Source organism: Halictus rubicundus, chromosome 1 (assembly GCF_050948215.1).
Source record: "Halictus rubicundus isolate RS-2024b chromosome 1, iyHalRubi1_principal, whole genome shotgun sequence".
NCBI classification, from domain to species: Eukaryota; Metazoa; Arthropoda; class Insecta; order Hymenoptera; family Halictidae; genus Halictus; species Halictus rubicundus.
The window spans coordinates 29,226,279-29,242,034 of record NC_135149.1 but is presented as its reverse complement, the minus strand read 5'-3'; the positions used below and the strand labels follow the sequence as shown (position 1 = coordinate 29,242,034).

The 15,756-nt window shown below is 46.4% G+C and overlaps 1 protein-coding gene across 1 annotated transcript in view; it reads right to left on the bottom strand.

The window, feature by feature from the left end:
- Window positions 1-2,955: 2,955 nt before the first annotated feature.
- The window catches only part of LOC143361375 (uncharacterized), a 33,940-nt gene continuing 21,139 nt past the window's right edge, over window positions 2,956-15,756 (bottom strand). Inside the window, exons 5-7 of the mRNA XM_076800757.1 lie at window positions 5,296-5,496; window positions 4,694-4,882; window positions 2,956-4,085 (exon numbers count right to left, since the gene is read on the bottom strand). Of these exons, the coding sequence (XP_076656872.1) occupies window positions 3,379-4,085; window positions 4,694-4,882; window positions 5,296-5,496 (1,097 nt within the window). The 3' untranslated portion in view covers window positions 2,956-3,378. The remainder of the gene's footprint in view (window positions 4,086-4,693; window positions 4,883-5,295; window positions 5,497-15,756) is intronic.

The following is a 15,756-nucleotide window of genomic DNA, read 5'->3' as shown; positions in this document are numbered from 1 at the left end:
CAATCCTCAATTTAGATACCCTTCTAATTATATTATTATTATCCACATAAACTTCCAAAATTGCAAAAGTTATACGATCAAATAATATACACCCCAGTCTAGGAAGGTAATAAACTTTCAAAAATAATTTAGGAGTCCCACAAAAGGCAATCCTCAATTTAGATACCCTTCTAATTATATTATTATTATCCACATAATCTTCAAAAGTTGCAAAAGTTATACGATCAAATAATACACACCCCAGTCTAGAAAAGTAATAAACTTTCAAAAATAATTTAGAAGTCGTACAGAAGGCAATCCTCAATTTAGATACCCTTCTAATTATATTATTATTATCCACATAATCTTCCAAAATTGCAAAAGTTATACGATCAAATAATATACACCCCCGTCTAGAAAAGTAATAAACTTTCAAAAATAATTTAGAAGTCGTACAGAAGGCAATCCTCAATTTAGATACCCTTCTAATTATATTATTATTATCCACATAATCTTCAAAAGTTGCAAAAGTTATACGATCAAATAATACACACCCCAGTCTAGAAAAGTAATAAACTTTCAAAAATAATTTAGAAGTCGTACAGAAGGCAATCCTCAATTTAGATACCTTTCTAATTATATTATTATTATCCACATAATCTTCAAAAGTTGCAAAAGTTATACGATCAAATAATACACACCCCAGTCTAGAAACTTAAGAAACTTTCAAAAATACTTTAGAAGTTCCACAAAAGGCAATCCTCAATTTAGATACCCTTCTAATTATATTATTTGTATCATGCTTATATGCTTAATGTTCTGTTGCAGGATTTAGCCCACAACGTCCCACCATGCAGGATCACAAAACCCACAACGGGATTTTACCTGTCAAAATTTCTCTGTTAGAAAACCGTTTGATAAAACTGAAAATAGCGTAATTGAGAGAAAGATCGAAGTACCGAAAATCTCAGTTGAATTAATCAAATGAGCATCGCGCTCGATTTCGGAAGGGTTAATCAATGCAAAAGTGCGATATCCCGGTTAAAATTCCTGGCCGCGGAATTACATCGTCGGGCGCGAGTTTTTGGTATCTTTTCGGATCGGCCGATAACGCGCGGAATGTTTACCGGTCGTAATTAGCGGCGTGTCGCATTTTCATCGAGCGGAGCGGAGCGGAGCTGGCCTGCGCAAGCGGAGCGCGTGGTGCTCTGCCCACACGAGTGAATGGATCTGCCCTCGGAAAGATTCATGGAGACACGGGTTGGCCCGGTGGTGCGGTATTATTGCTCATTTGACCGGCCGCGTATCGGAAAATAATGTAGAAAATTGTTTTGCGGTCTTTTTATCTCGATTTTCAGGTAGTCGACGCGCGACGCGACGCGACACGACGCGACGGGACGCGACGCGTCGGCCGCGGTGATAGGCAACTGCATGACCGAGCGACGACAGTGCAAGAGGGAAAACAGAGGGGGCGGAAGGGGGGAGGGTGGGACAGCACACAGAGGGGAACAGGGGGGCGCTTTGTGTGTCCCATCAATCACGCGGACCTTTTCACCGAGCGGATATCGGGCCTGCCCGTTTTTGCGTGCGGTGCATCCCTCTCGATTGCAATCGCGGCGAATTATTGAATCTGCTGCATCTCGTCTGTCCGGATTAGGTTGGGTTAGTTCGCACTCGTCCCCGACTTCCCTTGGCGGTCCGCGAGCCTCTAACCGAGCCCGAACGATTTTCCCGATACGCTTTCCCACGTTTCCTTACCCGATTTTCCGGGGAAAACATCCCCGACGTCCTCCCCTAATCGATGCGATTTTTCCTAATGCTTTCCCATTCGAGTCCCACTTGGTCCCAGTCTTGTAAACGTGCTTGCAGAATTGAAATTATTAGCAGAATACCTTTGTTGTCTCAATCGAAGTCCAGAAAGGGTGAATTCTCCTCTGGGTCACATTTTTTGGAATAAAAATTGTTAGAAATAATTTATGGTTCGTACTCGTGATTTTTGTGGGTGGGGGTTCTTTTGGCAATACTCTAATAACAATACAATGTTAGAATAAATGAATTTTTCACTGGGTACCATTTTCCTCTAATTTCTGCGAGTTTCTCTAATGCGTTTCCATTGAAGTGCAACTTGCATTCAGTGTTGCACGAGTGCTTACAGTATCGAAATTTTTATTGCAGGATCTTTGTCGTGTTAATTGATGTTTGGATCGGATAAATTTGCCACCGAGCGTCATTTTGTGGAATAAAAATTGTTACACATCGTTGGTAATTATGATTTTTGAAATTGGTGTTCTGTCTGTATTATCAGTCACTATCAATCTTCTAATGTGATAAAATTTAATGATTAAGAGACTGCAGATTTGAATGTAATATATTTTGTAATTGACAAAAATATATATAGAACTCAATTCTTCCTGTATGTCTATCTTAGCAACCAATTTCTATATAAAATAAAATTCTACTGAATATTGCCAATGTTACAAATTTGTGTCTAATAAAAGTACCTCAAAAACGATTTACCCTGTTCCTATCAGACAAAGAATCTATTAAACAAATCCATAAATTGATCAACTAATCCTTCCGCATCCTCGACTAATAATATCGAGTGTAAATAAAATTTTGGTCGCGTCCTAGAACTTCTCATTTCCATAAAACAATTACACCTCTGAAAATCGAATGCTCTTTCACAGTGATCCAGAATTTGAGTACTTACTGCATTCAGATCCACGGATCCCGGGTACGCCTGCGTAAGAAGATGGTCATTGATGGAACGGATGATATTACTTTATTTGACGACGTACTTAAACAGTGAAAGATCTCGATCCCGAGGCGAGTCACGCCCACGCGATCAAACGTGTCTATCCGCTGCTCCCCGTACAAAAAAAAAAAAGAGAGGAGGATCAACATTGAGAACGTGACTTGCTCAGGACATGGAATCCTTAGGACTTGTGATATTTACAACATTTCGCAGTTTCACCGTCGACGATTCCCATCGCACAGACGCTCACATTCGTCGGCTGCGTCTTTTCATAAAATCTCAAGTATGCGAGGAGAATCGTGGATCGAACGACGATCGGTTGGTGCTTAACACGTACGATTAGCCTAGGTAATAATTGGACGCCGCTTATATTTACATACTATATACGAACGTAAACCCTGGTTAGTCCTCGAGTCCTTGATAGATCCCAGCCGAAGGACCAGGCGCTAAGCATTCGCGGATCGCGCCCTTTTTTCATCATCAGGGCGCTGTGTACATTCAGTCGTGAACGGAAATCGCTGTGATCCAGCCGGGACTGGGCTGGGACTAGCATACAAACGAGACCTGGAGCGATCCACGGAGATCGTGGATCTCCGCCAAAAATTTCCACGAGCTGGTCCAGGGCCACCTGGACGCTACGACCCTTAATAGGGTCTCCAGACGTGTCTCGGCTTGGGGGTCCTCTCTCTTCTAGGTCTAACATCCCTCTCGACATCGGTGTCGTCGTCCTTCTTCCTGGTGGTCAGATCCTGGCCCACGTTCTCCTTGTCCTGTTCTCTCTTCGTGCTGAGATCCACGGTGCCCTCAAGGCGAATCTTCACGGACAAATCCCTTCGTGGAAGCTGCTCGTCGCTGGTCGCTTCTTGATCGTTCGAGTTCTCCATGCTCGGCCGCAGGTGCACAGAGTTTTGGAAGGACGCGTCGTTCGTGCCATCCTCGCTCCTGGCAGGCGAGATCCTAGGAGAGTCCTGCTCAGGAAGCGAGTCGTCGCTCCTCACCCTGTCCCTCGTCTGCTCGTACTCGTTCCTGTCGTCCACCTCTATGCTACCGTCAGGACTGTCCAATCCTGATCTTCGCAACACGTCCTGGTCCTCGTCACCCTGCTTCTCCTCTTTCAGACCAGTCTCCGGGCTGTTGCTGTTACTTCGGAGTTTCCTCAGCTCCTCCAGCCTCGCCTGGTCCGGCCTCTGCAACCGCTGCTGGGCCATTCTCAGCGCCAACGCGTGCCACTCGGGCTCCAGCATGTATTGCTGCGTGTGGTAGAGAGGATTGTAGAGCCAGGACGATTGCGGCAGCAACGGGGCGAATATCGAGCCGAAGATGGACCCTGTGGCTCCCAGGAGGTGGAGACCTGTTGTTACAGTGACAGTCAGTTTGGCTCTAACGCGATTTTTGCGGGAGAAGCTGGCTCGACCCATCACCAGATTGCGAAATTCTGACGAATACAAATTTTGAGGAACACAAATTTTTAGGACTAGAATTTTTTTTTAATAAAAAATTGCTTTGTTAAAATCCTGAATTAGCTCGCTCCTAGAGCGAGGAGTCCTCGAATGATTTCAGTAATCCGATATCTTGAAGAAACAATAAGTTGGACTATTCAATTTTCGTGCCAGAAAGTGCTTTAAAGTATGCGGTACGATAAGACGGGTTTTAAGTAGATAATTCCTTAGGAACGTTCGGGGTCAGCCAAGGAAATGCTGTGGAATTTACAAACGATATCGTGGCAACAATTTTTCCCTTGGTCTAGTTTCTTCGGAACAAACCGGCACAATTTATAAACAATGTATTGTCTGCCCCCTAGGGCCAAATGACTAGGGTTAAAATAGTAGCCAGTAGTAACGGTCTTAAATTGTACGTTAATTTGGATTTCAGGCAAGGCGGAGACAAACGCAAGAATTCGCAATCCAGTCACAGTGTAAGGTACTCTGCCGGGAGAGAATGGGAGAAAAAGGACAGTACCTTGGAAATGAGAGTGATGTCCGGAGGGGCTGGGCGTCGTGGTGGTGGTGGTGGTGGTCTCTGCCGGTGGTGTGGGCGCCGCGACGGTCGCCGTCGTGAGCAAACCTGGTCCAGAATTGCCAGGTGACGAGGTCGGCGTCACTTCCCTCACGGAGACGCTGATTGGACCCAGATCGTTCCTGGACGACTCTTTAAAAAGATTCATAGTCTCCCGTTAACGAACGCACCCCCTGTCAATTTATCCTGCTATTCTTCGACAACCGAAAAAAGGGCTCTGGGAACATTAGTCTAAGCTTAAAACTCATTTTTTTTACACGGATGTACTCTCCTGTTACGTTTACAAAGGAATTAATAACCACGTAAGTAGTACAAGTCGACCATATGTTCGACATTCCTTATAAACAGCACTTAAACGTGACTCCAATGAAAACTGAAGGTTTCAATGATAGTTATGTTACAACATAAGCCTATATTAACCTACATTTCACGTTCTAAATGACTCTGAGCACCCGCATACATAGGTGAAATTAAAAATCTTTTCTGAGATCAAAGGCTCAACGAAATGTCTCTTCGTGAATGATGAGAATTAGACGCTTTCTTACCGGTGTTAGGTCCAGGTAGTCTAGGGGATCTCTGCTCGATGCTGTGGTGGAAAGGATTGAAGGCCGACGCACCAGCTGCCGGTGGATGTGTATGCGAATGGTGACCGGGAGGCGGCGGAAGACAGTGCGGTGGCAGAGACCCTCGGGGGAGACCACCCCACCCTTGGTTGGCTCCTTGCTCCAGACCCAGGTGTTGCAAGCCTGTGCAATCGAACAGATCTGAAATTATGTCTGTCAGGTAGCTCGGCTTTCTGGCCGCCTAGCGCTCCGAATAACTCCGGGGCCAATCAGGACCAGATACTTCGAAAAGGAAATTTCGTCCGAGAGAGAGAGAGGGGGGGGGGGGGGGAAACTGCTAGCGAAAAATTCTGGGAAATCGGGGCCGCCCTTTCGATCGAAAACTATCATCCACCTTTTATTTTCGGCTTACGAAAAGGAAGAAAGGGATCTTCGAAATTGGACGATTCCTGTGGAATCCTGGAATTGTTTCACGGAGTTACACACAATTGCCGTGAATGCACAGAACCCTATAGGACACATCAAGCTGCTTAAAAAATACCTCGACCCTTTCTACGATTTATTTCACCATCACTAAATAAAAGTTTAAATTTATGCCTGTACATTTTTCAACGACTAGTATGTCGACGACAACAAAACAGAATCCTCTTTTAATACAAAGGAAATTAATTATCTTATTGCATAGATTGCAATAAGTTAAATGAAAAGGGATTTTCTATTTTAACCCTTCGAAGCTATTTTAGCTCCAAAACGAAACATTTCTTCCGACCTAAAATATTTCCCTTCTATACATATATTTTTTTCACACAATACTGAATTACAATACTGAAATGTTTAGTAATTTATTAAGAACAAACAAACTTAATAATGTAAAAAATATTCTGAATTATGATACAGCAAGTTTTAGTGGCGCCTCACAGTCGCCATTCGAGTGCTAAGGGTTAATAGTTCGACTAGGGTGGAAATATTATAATACTATCTCTGAAGTCTTCTAATATTTTTACTGTTTTATATTTCAGTCATTTATTTCTGCCATAAATGCAAAAAAAATTCACCGTCTATTCGTAACACACATACTTAGCAGACTCAGCTCGAAATCCTCATCAAGGGTCCGACTCGACGTACTGGTACAAGGGGTTCGAATCGAGGAAGGAATCAATCGATCCCGGTCCCTAATTAAAACCGTTCACTCCAGAAAAGTTTCTGGACTTTCCCGGAGGTTTTCCGCCCCGGGAAGGGTTAGGGCAAGATCAATCACAGCAGTGACAGTCGGTGCACGTGTGCGGAACCGGCCACGCGGTCCAGCGATAAACAATCCGACGTTCGTTCATTAGAAAAAATCGCCGGCGGAGGGGGGTGGGTTCCGTAACGTACCTATAACGTCAGACGGATAAACGATCACGGGGTGACAGACGGAGCAACAGAAAGCGCTTCCCTTTGACGCAGCCAGCATTTGACGTGGATGGACAGTTAAATTTATCCAATAGAGAATAGAGGGACGATCGATCACCTTTTTTGCAGTGGGTGGCCAATACCGCCGGGCCGCGGGGAAGGGTTTGGCCCGTGTGTGCAGGTATGCAATTAAATCCACGACATCGGAAGAATTAATCTGTTCGTGCGCGATTACAGTGGTCGGTGACCGCCGCGCCGTCAGATCTTTTGTCCCTGGAAGCGAAATTTCGAAACGTGCAATCCGATTTTCAAGAACTCACCCTCCCTTTTGCACCCTCCGGGAGAAACTGGAGAATGTTGTAATACAACCAGAAAGAAAAAGAACGAGGAAAATTGAAGGTACGCAAGTTACGAAACCGCGGAGAAACGAGTTTCCACCCCCGCGAGAGGGTGCCAAAGAAAAGAGTAAAAATGAAGCAGCTGGTTTCTCGAAACACCAAGATCGATAGGAAATGATATGGTCATCTGTGCGTCAATTCTCTGTCTCAGGGAGCGAAATTTCGAATGAAGGGAGACTATTTCTAAGAACTCACCCTCTCGGAACTTCTCCACCCCCTGGAGAAACTGGAGGATGTTGTAATATATCCAGAAAGAAAAAGAACGAGGAAAATTGAAGGTACGAAAGTTACGAAACCGCGGAGAAACGAGTTTCCACCCCCGCGAGAGGGTGCCAAAGAAAAGAGTGAAAATGAAGCAGCTGGTTTCTCGAAACACCAAGATCGATAGGAAATGATATCGTCATCTGTGCGTCAATTCTCTGTCTCAGAAATTTCGAATCGAGGGAGACTATTTCCAAGAAGTCATCCCTCGTAAGGTTTTTCCACCCCCTGGAGAAACTGGAGGTTGTTCTAGTATATCCAGAAAGAAAAAGAACGAGGAAAATTGAAGGCACGCAAGTTACGAAACCGCGGAGAAACGAGTTTCCACCACCGAGAGAGGGTGCCAAAGAAAAGAGTAAAAATGAAGCAGTTGGTTTCTCGAAACACCACGATCGATAGAAAATGATATCGTCATCTGTGCGTCAATTGCGTCAAGTGCGTCTCAGGAAGCGATATTTCGAATCGAGGGTGACTATTTCGAAGAAGTCATCCCTCGTAAGATTTTTCCACCCCCTGGAGAAGCGGGAGGATGTTCTAATATAACCAGAAAGAAAAAGAACGGTAAAAATTGAAGGTACGAAAGTTACGAAACCGCGGAGAAACGAGTTTCCAACCCGAGTTGCGGGGGTGGTAAAGAAAGGAGTAAAAGTGAAGCCGTAGTCATCGGTATGGTATCGGTTTTTCGAAACACCTTGATCAATAGCAGATTATACCGTCATCTGTGCGGGGCAGTTTAAAAATTCCGTGAAAGCTCCGAAGCCACCGGGTTGCGTGGGTGGTGATCGCGGCGGGGTGGTAGGTAGGGGAGGTTGGCCTGCAGGGGTGGGGAGGCCGGTCCGGTCACTGGAACGTGGGCGTGGCGGCTCGCGGCTCGGTTCGCCGCGATTGGACCAGCCGGCATCCCCACTGTACGGCCGCGGAACAGCGGTGGGAAACGGAAAAAGCTCGGTAGGGGACGAAGGGGTGATTTTTAAGCTCTCTTTAAGCCGTGCTTGCCAGAGAGGACACCACTATCTCGCGTTCTACCACACCGGCGTGGTACGGCGAGCAGCCCAGCTGGTAGCTCGCATGGCGAAAGAAAAGGGGGTTGGTTCGGGACGGGGGTGAATGAGAGAGAGAGAGAGAGAGAGAGAGAGAAGGATAGAGAAGGAGATAGTGGGGCCGAGGGAAAGCTTGTAGCTGCAGCTACTTTATGAGGGGATTAAGAAAACGATAAGAGGCGCGCGAAAGCTGCGCTGCCGGCGAGCTTAAGGAGCCAAAGGGTTTCCGTGTACCTGATGCGCCGTTAGCGCGGACTTTGCTGCGAGGCTGCTGGAATCCGCCGGCGATTTTTCACCTCATCCCACGCATTGAAAGAATTCCTCGTATTAAAGCATCGCCTAGCCCGCGCTTCTTCTTCCACGATGAAATTAATTTCTCAGATTTTTCGGGCGATTGCGTCGGAAAGAAATTTATTCGGCGGGGGTGGTTCTATCTGTCTGGTCTATTTTAGGGGTTGCCGGCTCATTGGATATTCGGTGGGAAACGGTCTCGATGTTTGACAGCGGCGCGAATCCATTCGAAACTGCTCGTAACATACTTTCAATTTAATAAACCCCCAAAACGCCCGGCACCCTCTTACAGTGCCAGGCGTTCCCGGAACGGGGTAGGGACGCCCGGCGATAATTCCGAAAACAAATGAAGACTAATGAGGGGAGAACCTGGCGAGATCTCTGAAAGAGTCGGTGGGAACGAGACGGAACGGCCGGGAGAGAACTGAAAGGGTTCAAGGAGCCGCTACCCTTTAAGGGGTGAGAAATGTTAAGCTTAAACGTTACGGCCGTAGGGTTAGTTGCCTTTATGTGTGCCTTCCGCTGGGGCACCGAAGCTTTAAGGGATGATGTATTATCGAGCAGCATGCTCAAAATGCGCTACGTTATTCTGGCCGCGACGCGAGGCACCGCGCCTGTGTCAATGTTACGCCCCGACCTGTGACACGTTTAATTATGAATACGGCCGAAAGACTATCAGAATTAATTACGCACTCGGCCCAAGATATTCCGAAGAGTCGTATGGACACGAAAAAATTATAAAGTCGCCGTCAATTTCTGTGAAAAGTGATTTCCCTTGGGATTCGTGGTCGAGTAAGTAGTATAGACTACCATTGGTCAGACATTGCAGATAAACCATCTAAGAAGACTCGAACGGACCCAGAAAAATTTAAGGAATGATAGTTCATTGTATAAATACATTCATATTGGAGTAAACGACCCAGGAAGTGGTATAGGTTCTCCAGAAGTCAGACAGTCTACAAGTACTCAATCTACGAGTACAGTGTAAACAAAAGGTATCATATTTGCTTCCAAATATAAGTCTACCAGGATGTATTTTACATTTTAAAGAAACAACAACCACCCCAATTCTAGCAAAATTAAGAATCAAATACCTTATTAAACAGATTATTAAAAAAAGACTAAACGTAACACTTTAAGAGTAGAAATAGACGGCTAGATTTTTACGAAAGACGGTGAGAGGTAGTCTACCTGCTTCCACGTCGTTCCACAGACTGAAAAAGGTTTGGCAAGAGAATAAACAAAACCCACCCCCGAGATTCCTTTGTTTCCCGTGGGTGTAGAGAGGGTTGGTGGAACGAGGGCGAGAACGAGACGGAGAATCGCGTCTGTCACGCCTAGAAGAGGGCCGTCGGCAGGGCAACTTAAGGGGCGTTTAAAGACGTTGGGCTAAAGTCGGACGGGTGCCCCCGACAGTAAAGAGTAAAGCCCGTCGTTCGGGGGTTGCTCGCTTAAAACCCCTCCGCTCGGCAGCCAGAGATACATAATAAATTAATTCGCGTATTTTCCTGTCCTCCTTATCTATTCAAATCTATGCAAAACAGGAGTTAAAACGCCCTTCTTACTCCTAAGGCGTTAACCCTTGTGGAGCCAGCTAGCGCGAAAACCCTCTCACTCTGCCCCTCTCTTTTCAGCTTCTTCTCTAACACCCCCGTGCGCCCTCTCTCGCCACCCCTCTGTGCTCACGGGGGTGGGAGGGGGAGGGTGGCTCGAACCGACCTCATCCCCTTTTCCCACGTTCTAGCCTCTCACTACCGACGGTCGGATGTCTTTGCACACCCACCCTTTGCGCCCGTTCTCATTATCGCGTCGCAGCAACCCCTAAAATGCCACCCTGGAAAGGTCCCTGGCACCGATCTAAGCTCTACGAGGAGATATTTCGAGAAAGGACGAGAAAATTGCTGTCTCTCTCGCTCCCTCTCTCTCGCATCACCGCGTTTCCATCCCTTCTCTCGCCGGCCGTCTCGCAACCCCCCCCCTCCTCCTCCTCTTACTCCCCCTCGCCCACCCCGCCCACCCCTTTTCCTTCTCTTATTTACGCTTGCATCCTCTTTGAAGTTACGAACGCGGATAAAAACGACGAACTTTTCGAAACGCTCATTGTACGCCGGCTATTCTCCCCGGGTCACGTCCCCGTGTAATACCCATTTTATTTTCCCCCTGACACGATTGCGTGGGCGGGATTAAAAATTGACGGGTTTCACCTTGGAATTTCATAACGTTCAATCGCGCGAGATACCCCACGGATTTCACGGAAAATATTTACGAATCTAGAATTTGTCGAGACACGCGTGATCCGGAAACTTTCGTTTCACTTATTTCGGGGGTGCGCGGAGGGGGTAGATTTAATTTTACGAACATCGCCGCACCCCCCGAGTTTAATGGAAATCGATAGAAGGAAGGAATTACAAATCAATGCCGCCGCTGCGTGTAAATTCGCCGAATTGATCCAACCCCCCCTGCGTCTTTATGGGTTTTTGTGTCACCGATAGCGGGGAAGACGACGCGCGGATCGGCCGCGCGTGGGGGATGAAGAAGAACGGCCCAGGGTATCATTAGTTACCGTCGCCTCCGTCGAAAGGTTCTGGTCACCGGGTCTGATTAAAAGACGGGGACACCCGGGGACCAGACACCCTTGCAAGACACGCGGCGAGGGTGAAATGTGACGCGAATTTAAAGGATCCGCCCGTGATTTGACGCTGGGGTGGACAACCCTTAAAAAGGGAACCTTTAAGGATCCGGCACCGCACTCCTGAAGGGTTACTCGGTTTTCCGTGTACGTGAAAAGGCCCCTTACGGCCGACCGGCCGACTCGTCTTCTTTGAAAACCACCCCCTCGACCATTCTCACCCCCAGAAACGCACCTTAACGGAAGGCTCAAAGGAATATTATTCATCAGTTCAAACAAAATTGTACAGACATTTTTAGACCTCGTGAGACTTCCACGAAACCATCCCTCTCAACAAACAACCCCTTACAACAAATAGTGTAATTTCAATTCTACTTCGAATCCATTTTAATTCGAACGAAATTGTACGAATTCTGTTAGGAGTTTCAAACAACCCCTACAACAAATGTTCTGTTTCAATTTAATTCCATTCCTACTTAAATACTATTCTATTTCAAGTGAAATCGTACGAATTCTTTTAGGAGTCGTGAACTTTCCACAACAGCATCCCTCTATACAAACAACCCCATACAACACAAGTGTTCTGTTTCAATGCAATTCTAACTCCACTTTAATTCTATTAAGTTTCAAATAGAACTGTTTAAAAATTTGTTATTCCTCGCGAACATTCCACAAAATCATCCCCCAAAAACAAGCAACCCCTAACAACAACCATTCTCCTGCCGACCATTGACTGGTGTAAGTACCAGCCGGATTTTAAATAAATTGTTTTGTACGAAGAGTTTATAATAATCCACTTAAAAAGGGGTTGTTAAAGGCCAGAGAAGGGGTGGCTTCCTAAGGGAAAAAGTTCCTGAATGTACTGCGAAACGATCCAAGAACGGAACGACAGTTTTAAACGGAACGTTCCTAACAATCTCCCCCAAATGAGGTAAAGGCCACCTTATTGAAACAGGGGTTGCGATTTTTCCGGTGCTCCCCCGACCACCGGCAGGCGGTTAATTGACACTGGAGGGTGGAATCAAGGGAACGGGGAGAGGGAATACTAGGAATCGAGCTGCGCGAGCTGTTCTTGTTAACTCGAATCTCCTTTGGCTCTCTCTCTCTCTCTCTCTCTCTCTCTCTCTCTCTCTCTCTCTCTCTCTCTCTCTCTCTCTCTCTCCCTCGCGATTTTTCATCCCCTTAGCCAGACTGACAAAGACCGCCTCTCGGGAGAGGCACGTGATCAGGGTGTTTTTCGCTCCTGGACAATCTCAGCCAAGGATCTTTCGCCTGTTGCCAGTCACCGGATACATTAATTTCCGTCGTGCCGACTAGGATTCCTCCTTTTCAACTTTTCTCCTACATGCAAATGGATTCTCGAAGACGAGCAGATAGGGGTGGCGTTGATGGATGCAGAACACAGGAGCTTCTGTTGGTAAGCGCGCCCTGTTAACAGGGCACCTATGTCGATAATAGGTAAATACCTAATGATCCATCATCCTGTATCACTATCCTTCATCGTTCATTTTAACCTTGTGGGAGTGCCAAATAGTGAGAAAATAATTTTATTCAATGTAATAACGGAATAATAAATTTTGGAATATTATTATAAATGGAGGATATTTTTAAAAACAGTGGACTCTCTCTATTGCACACAATAATTAATGAAAGTTAGAGCTTCACTCTTAAGTGATTTTTAGAAACAAATATAGTGTACAATCTTATTTTCTTGAAATTTTATATTTCTCCAGTTCTTGAAGATATTTGTGCACAGTGCAATAATTGATCTTAGAATGAAGAAGAAATATTTTTCCAACCCCTAATAATTTGTTTCCTTTCAGAGAAAAGGTGTAAGAAGATTCCTGATAAAAGGATCACTTCAGTTAGCAAATGCATCACGTTCTGCACCTTTCGGTATGCAGAACAATGCAACCAGGGTGGTTAGACGGTGTGCCGGACTTCGAAGTCCTTCGGGAGACCATAAAATTCAAACGGGCAGCCCCTCGAGGTAGGCCCGAACGAAATTTAATAACATCCCCCTAGTTACACCTCAATGGGCACCTTAACAACCCCTAGCTCGGGTAGCCCAGCCGTCTCTCGCCTTTTCCCTTCGCCCCCTCACGGCTCCTTATCAACCCCACCGGCGAAGATATCTAATAAACCAGCTCTTGAAACGCGTCTTTATCCGTGCAGCGATACTCAGAGGAGTATCTCGCACAAGGGTGGCGGAAGTTCAAAAGCTGGCCGACTGACCCCACCGCGAACTGGACGGAGGCGCAACCTGTGCGCCGCTCGACGAACTACCAACGGAAGGGTTGAAAAACTGGTGGACAACCCTCGGAATAAACCGATCGATATGCGGGTGATGTCGGTCGCGACTGCGACAACGTGCACGACCCAGTTTCACGCGTGCACGTGTCGCCGTTGACGGCCAATCGAACGTCTTTCCATAGGGGTGGCCATGGACAATAATTATAATTATATTTACCGTCGATTGTGTAGGGTAATCCATGGTGCCTGGACTGTACAAGATAGTGGAAGGGTTGAAGTTGGATTTTTCATACACAGGAAAAATTTGGAAGACAATTTGTTTCTGTGCTGGGGTGGTTCAGACACCCTAGGGGTAGTTTTGAGTAATTCTCTAGACTGCGGATCTTTGTGTAAAATAAAAATTGCATCGATTGCAGGGGACTGCAGCCAGACAGTTCATTCTTACTTTAACCATTCTAACAAGTTGATAACAATGGTCGTTATTAAATTATTTTAACCTTTCTTCTGTGGTAAATTTCTTAGTCTACTCATAACGAATTCCCAATGCTTAAAAATTCTCGTGCAGAGGAAAATATTTTTCATATCACTTCTTTTGTTTCGTTTGATCATTTTAGGGGTGGATTTTGGACAATTTTATGGTACGTTCGTAAAATTTATTTCTCGAGGAGGATGTAAGTATTTTTAATACTTTGGGGGCTAGAGTAACAGTTAAAATGAACGAACAATATGGACTAACAGAGGGTGGATATACCATTTTGTGTCTCTGAATGTTGCAGGCGAACAGCAAACAACTGAAACGCGAGTTCGCTGCATAATGCGGAGTAGATCAAGCGACTTTGCGAGCAGGGAGCGGATCAAGTGGCTGTTTATGAGGAATAACGATAGTGAGGAGCTTCTAAGCGCGGACTTTTGAACGCTTACATCATCTGGGAACACCTACACAGACACCCTTGCAACGTCCCAACAAGAAAAAGCACACTGGTACAACGCCCAGAATGTTGCAACCCTTCTAAGTAATCCAGCTCACTTATTTAATCAACTAAAATTCAAAGACCAAAATGATGCAATTATACAGAACATACAAACACACTTGTAAACATTAGGTGCAATTCCGATCGTCTAGAACGTCAGCTCGATTAATTTCCCATTAATTCTCAACCGAAGAACCACCCCCTCAGAATGTCTGAAAATTATTTGACCGTCTCGAATGGCCTACCGTTCCAAAATCCTCGACCATAAATCATCTTATACCACCTTCCAAAATCATCGAAAATACCAAAACAACAATTTTCCCAAAATTCCCAGTAGAAAACCACCCTATTGCAACGTCCAAAGATCTCCAGCCCAATCAGAAAGTATCCCCAGTCAAAAATGACCGAATCACGGAGGACCAAGGGCGCGGATCGAATCGAGTGCTCGGCTAATCCTGCGTGACGGCGGCGGCTAGACGCAGAGTGATCGTGCAAGCTCTTGTCCCTGCATAATTCAATTCGCCGTAGTCGCAACGGCCGCGTAACGACGCGGCGGGCGTGCGGCGCGCGGAGCGTATCCGCTCGCGATTACCGTGGAACAATTTTATGCAGCCGGCTCGGAAATTGTTGCGTCCGTCCTCGTTAGCTGAAATTACGATGAAAATCTGAAGGAAAGAAAGCAGAGAGAGAGGCGAAGTCGTCGGCGAAACGCCGGGCGCGGCACCGTTGGTCCTTGATTGAGTAGACCGCGGGGGATGAGGCGTGCGCGGGGGCTTCCGACCGGGGGGGTGCAGGGTAAAAGGGGGAAAAAGGGGGTGGCCGTAGGATGGGACGAGAAATCGACGGCAGGACTACTCCACACCACCCCCGCCCTCCCACGGCGGGGTGCGGGGGAGCGGCTCGGCAGGGAGAGAAGCTCCGTTAAGCCGCTTATCATGCCGAAACAATACACTGTCGGTGCACCAGTATCAGTACCCGACCCTCGCTGCTCGAGGCTAGTCCCATCAAAATTTCGAGCTTCCGAACGAATTTGAATTGGAATCCGTGCCGCCGAACTAGCCTGTCGATGCTCTACGGAAAAACCCTTTGGAAATTCGCCCGGTACGGCCGAACGCGACGCGGCGACGACAGTCGGTCGCCCGTGATTTCATAGAAATAGAAACTTCCGGGGGCTGGTTTTTGGCTCCTGGACCTGTCCCCCACGGTGG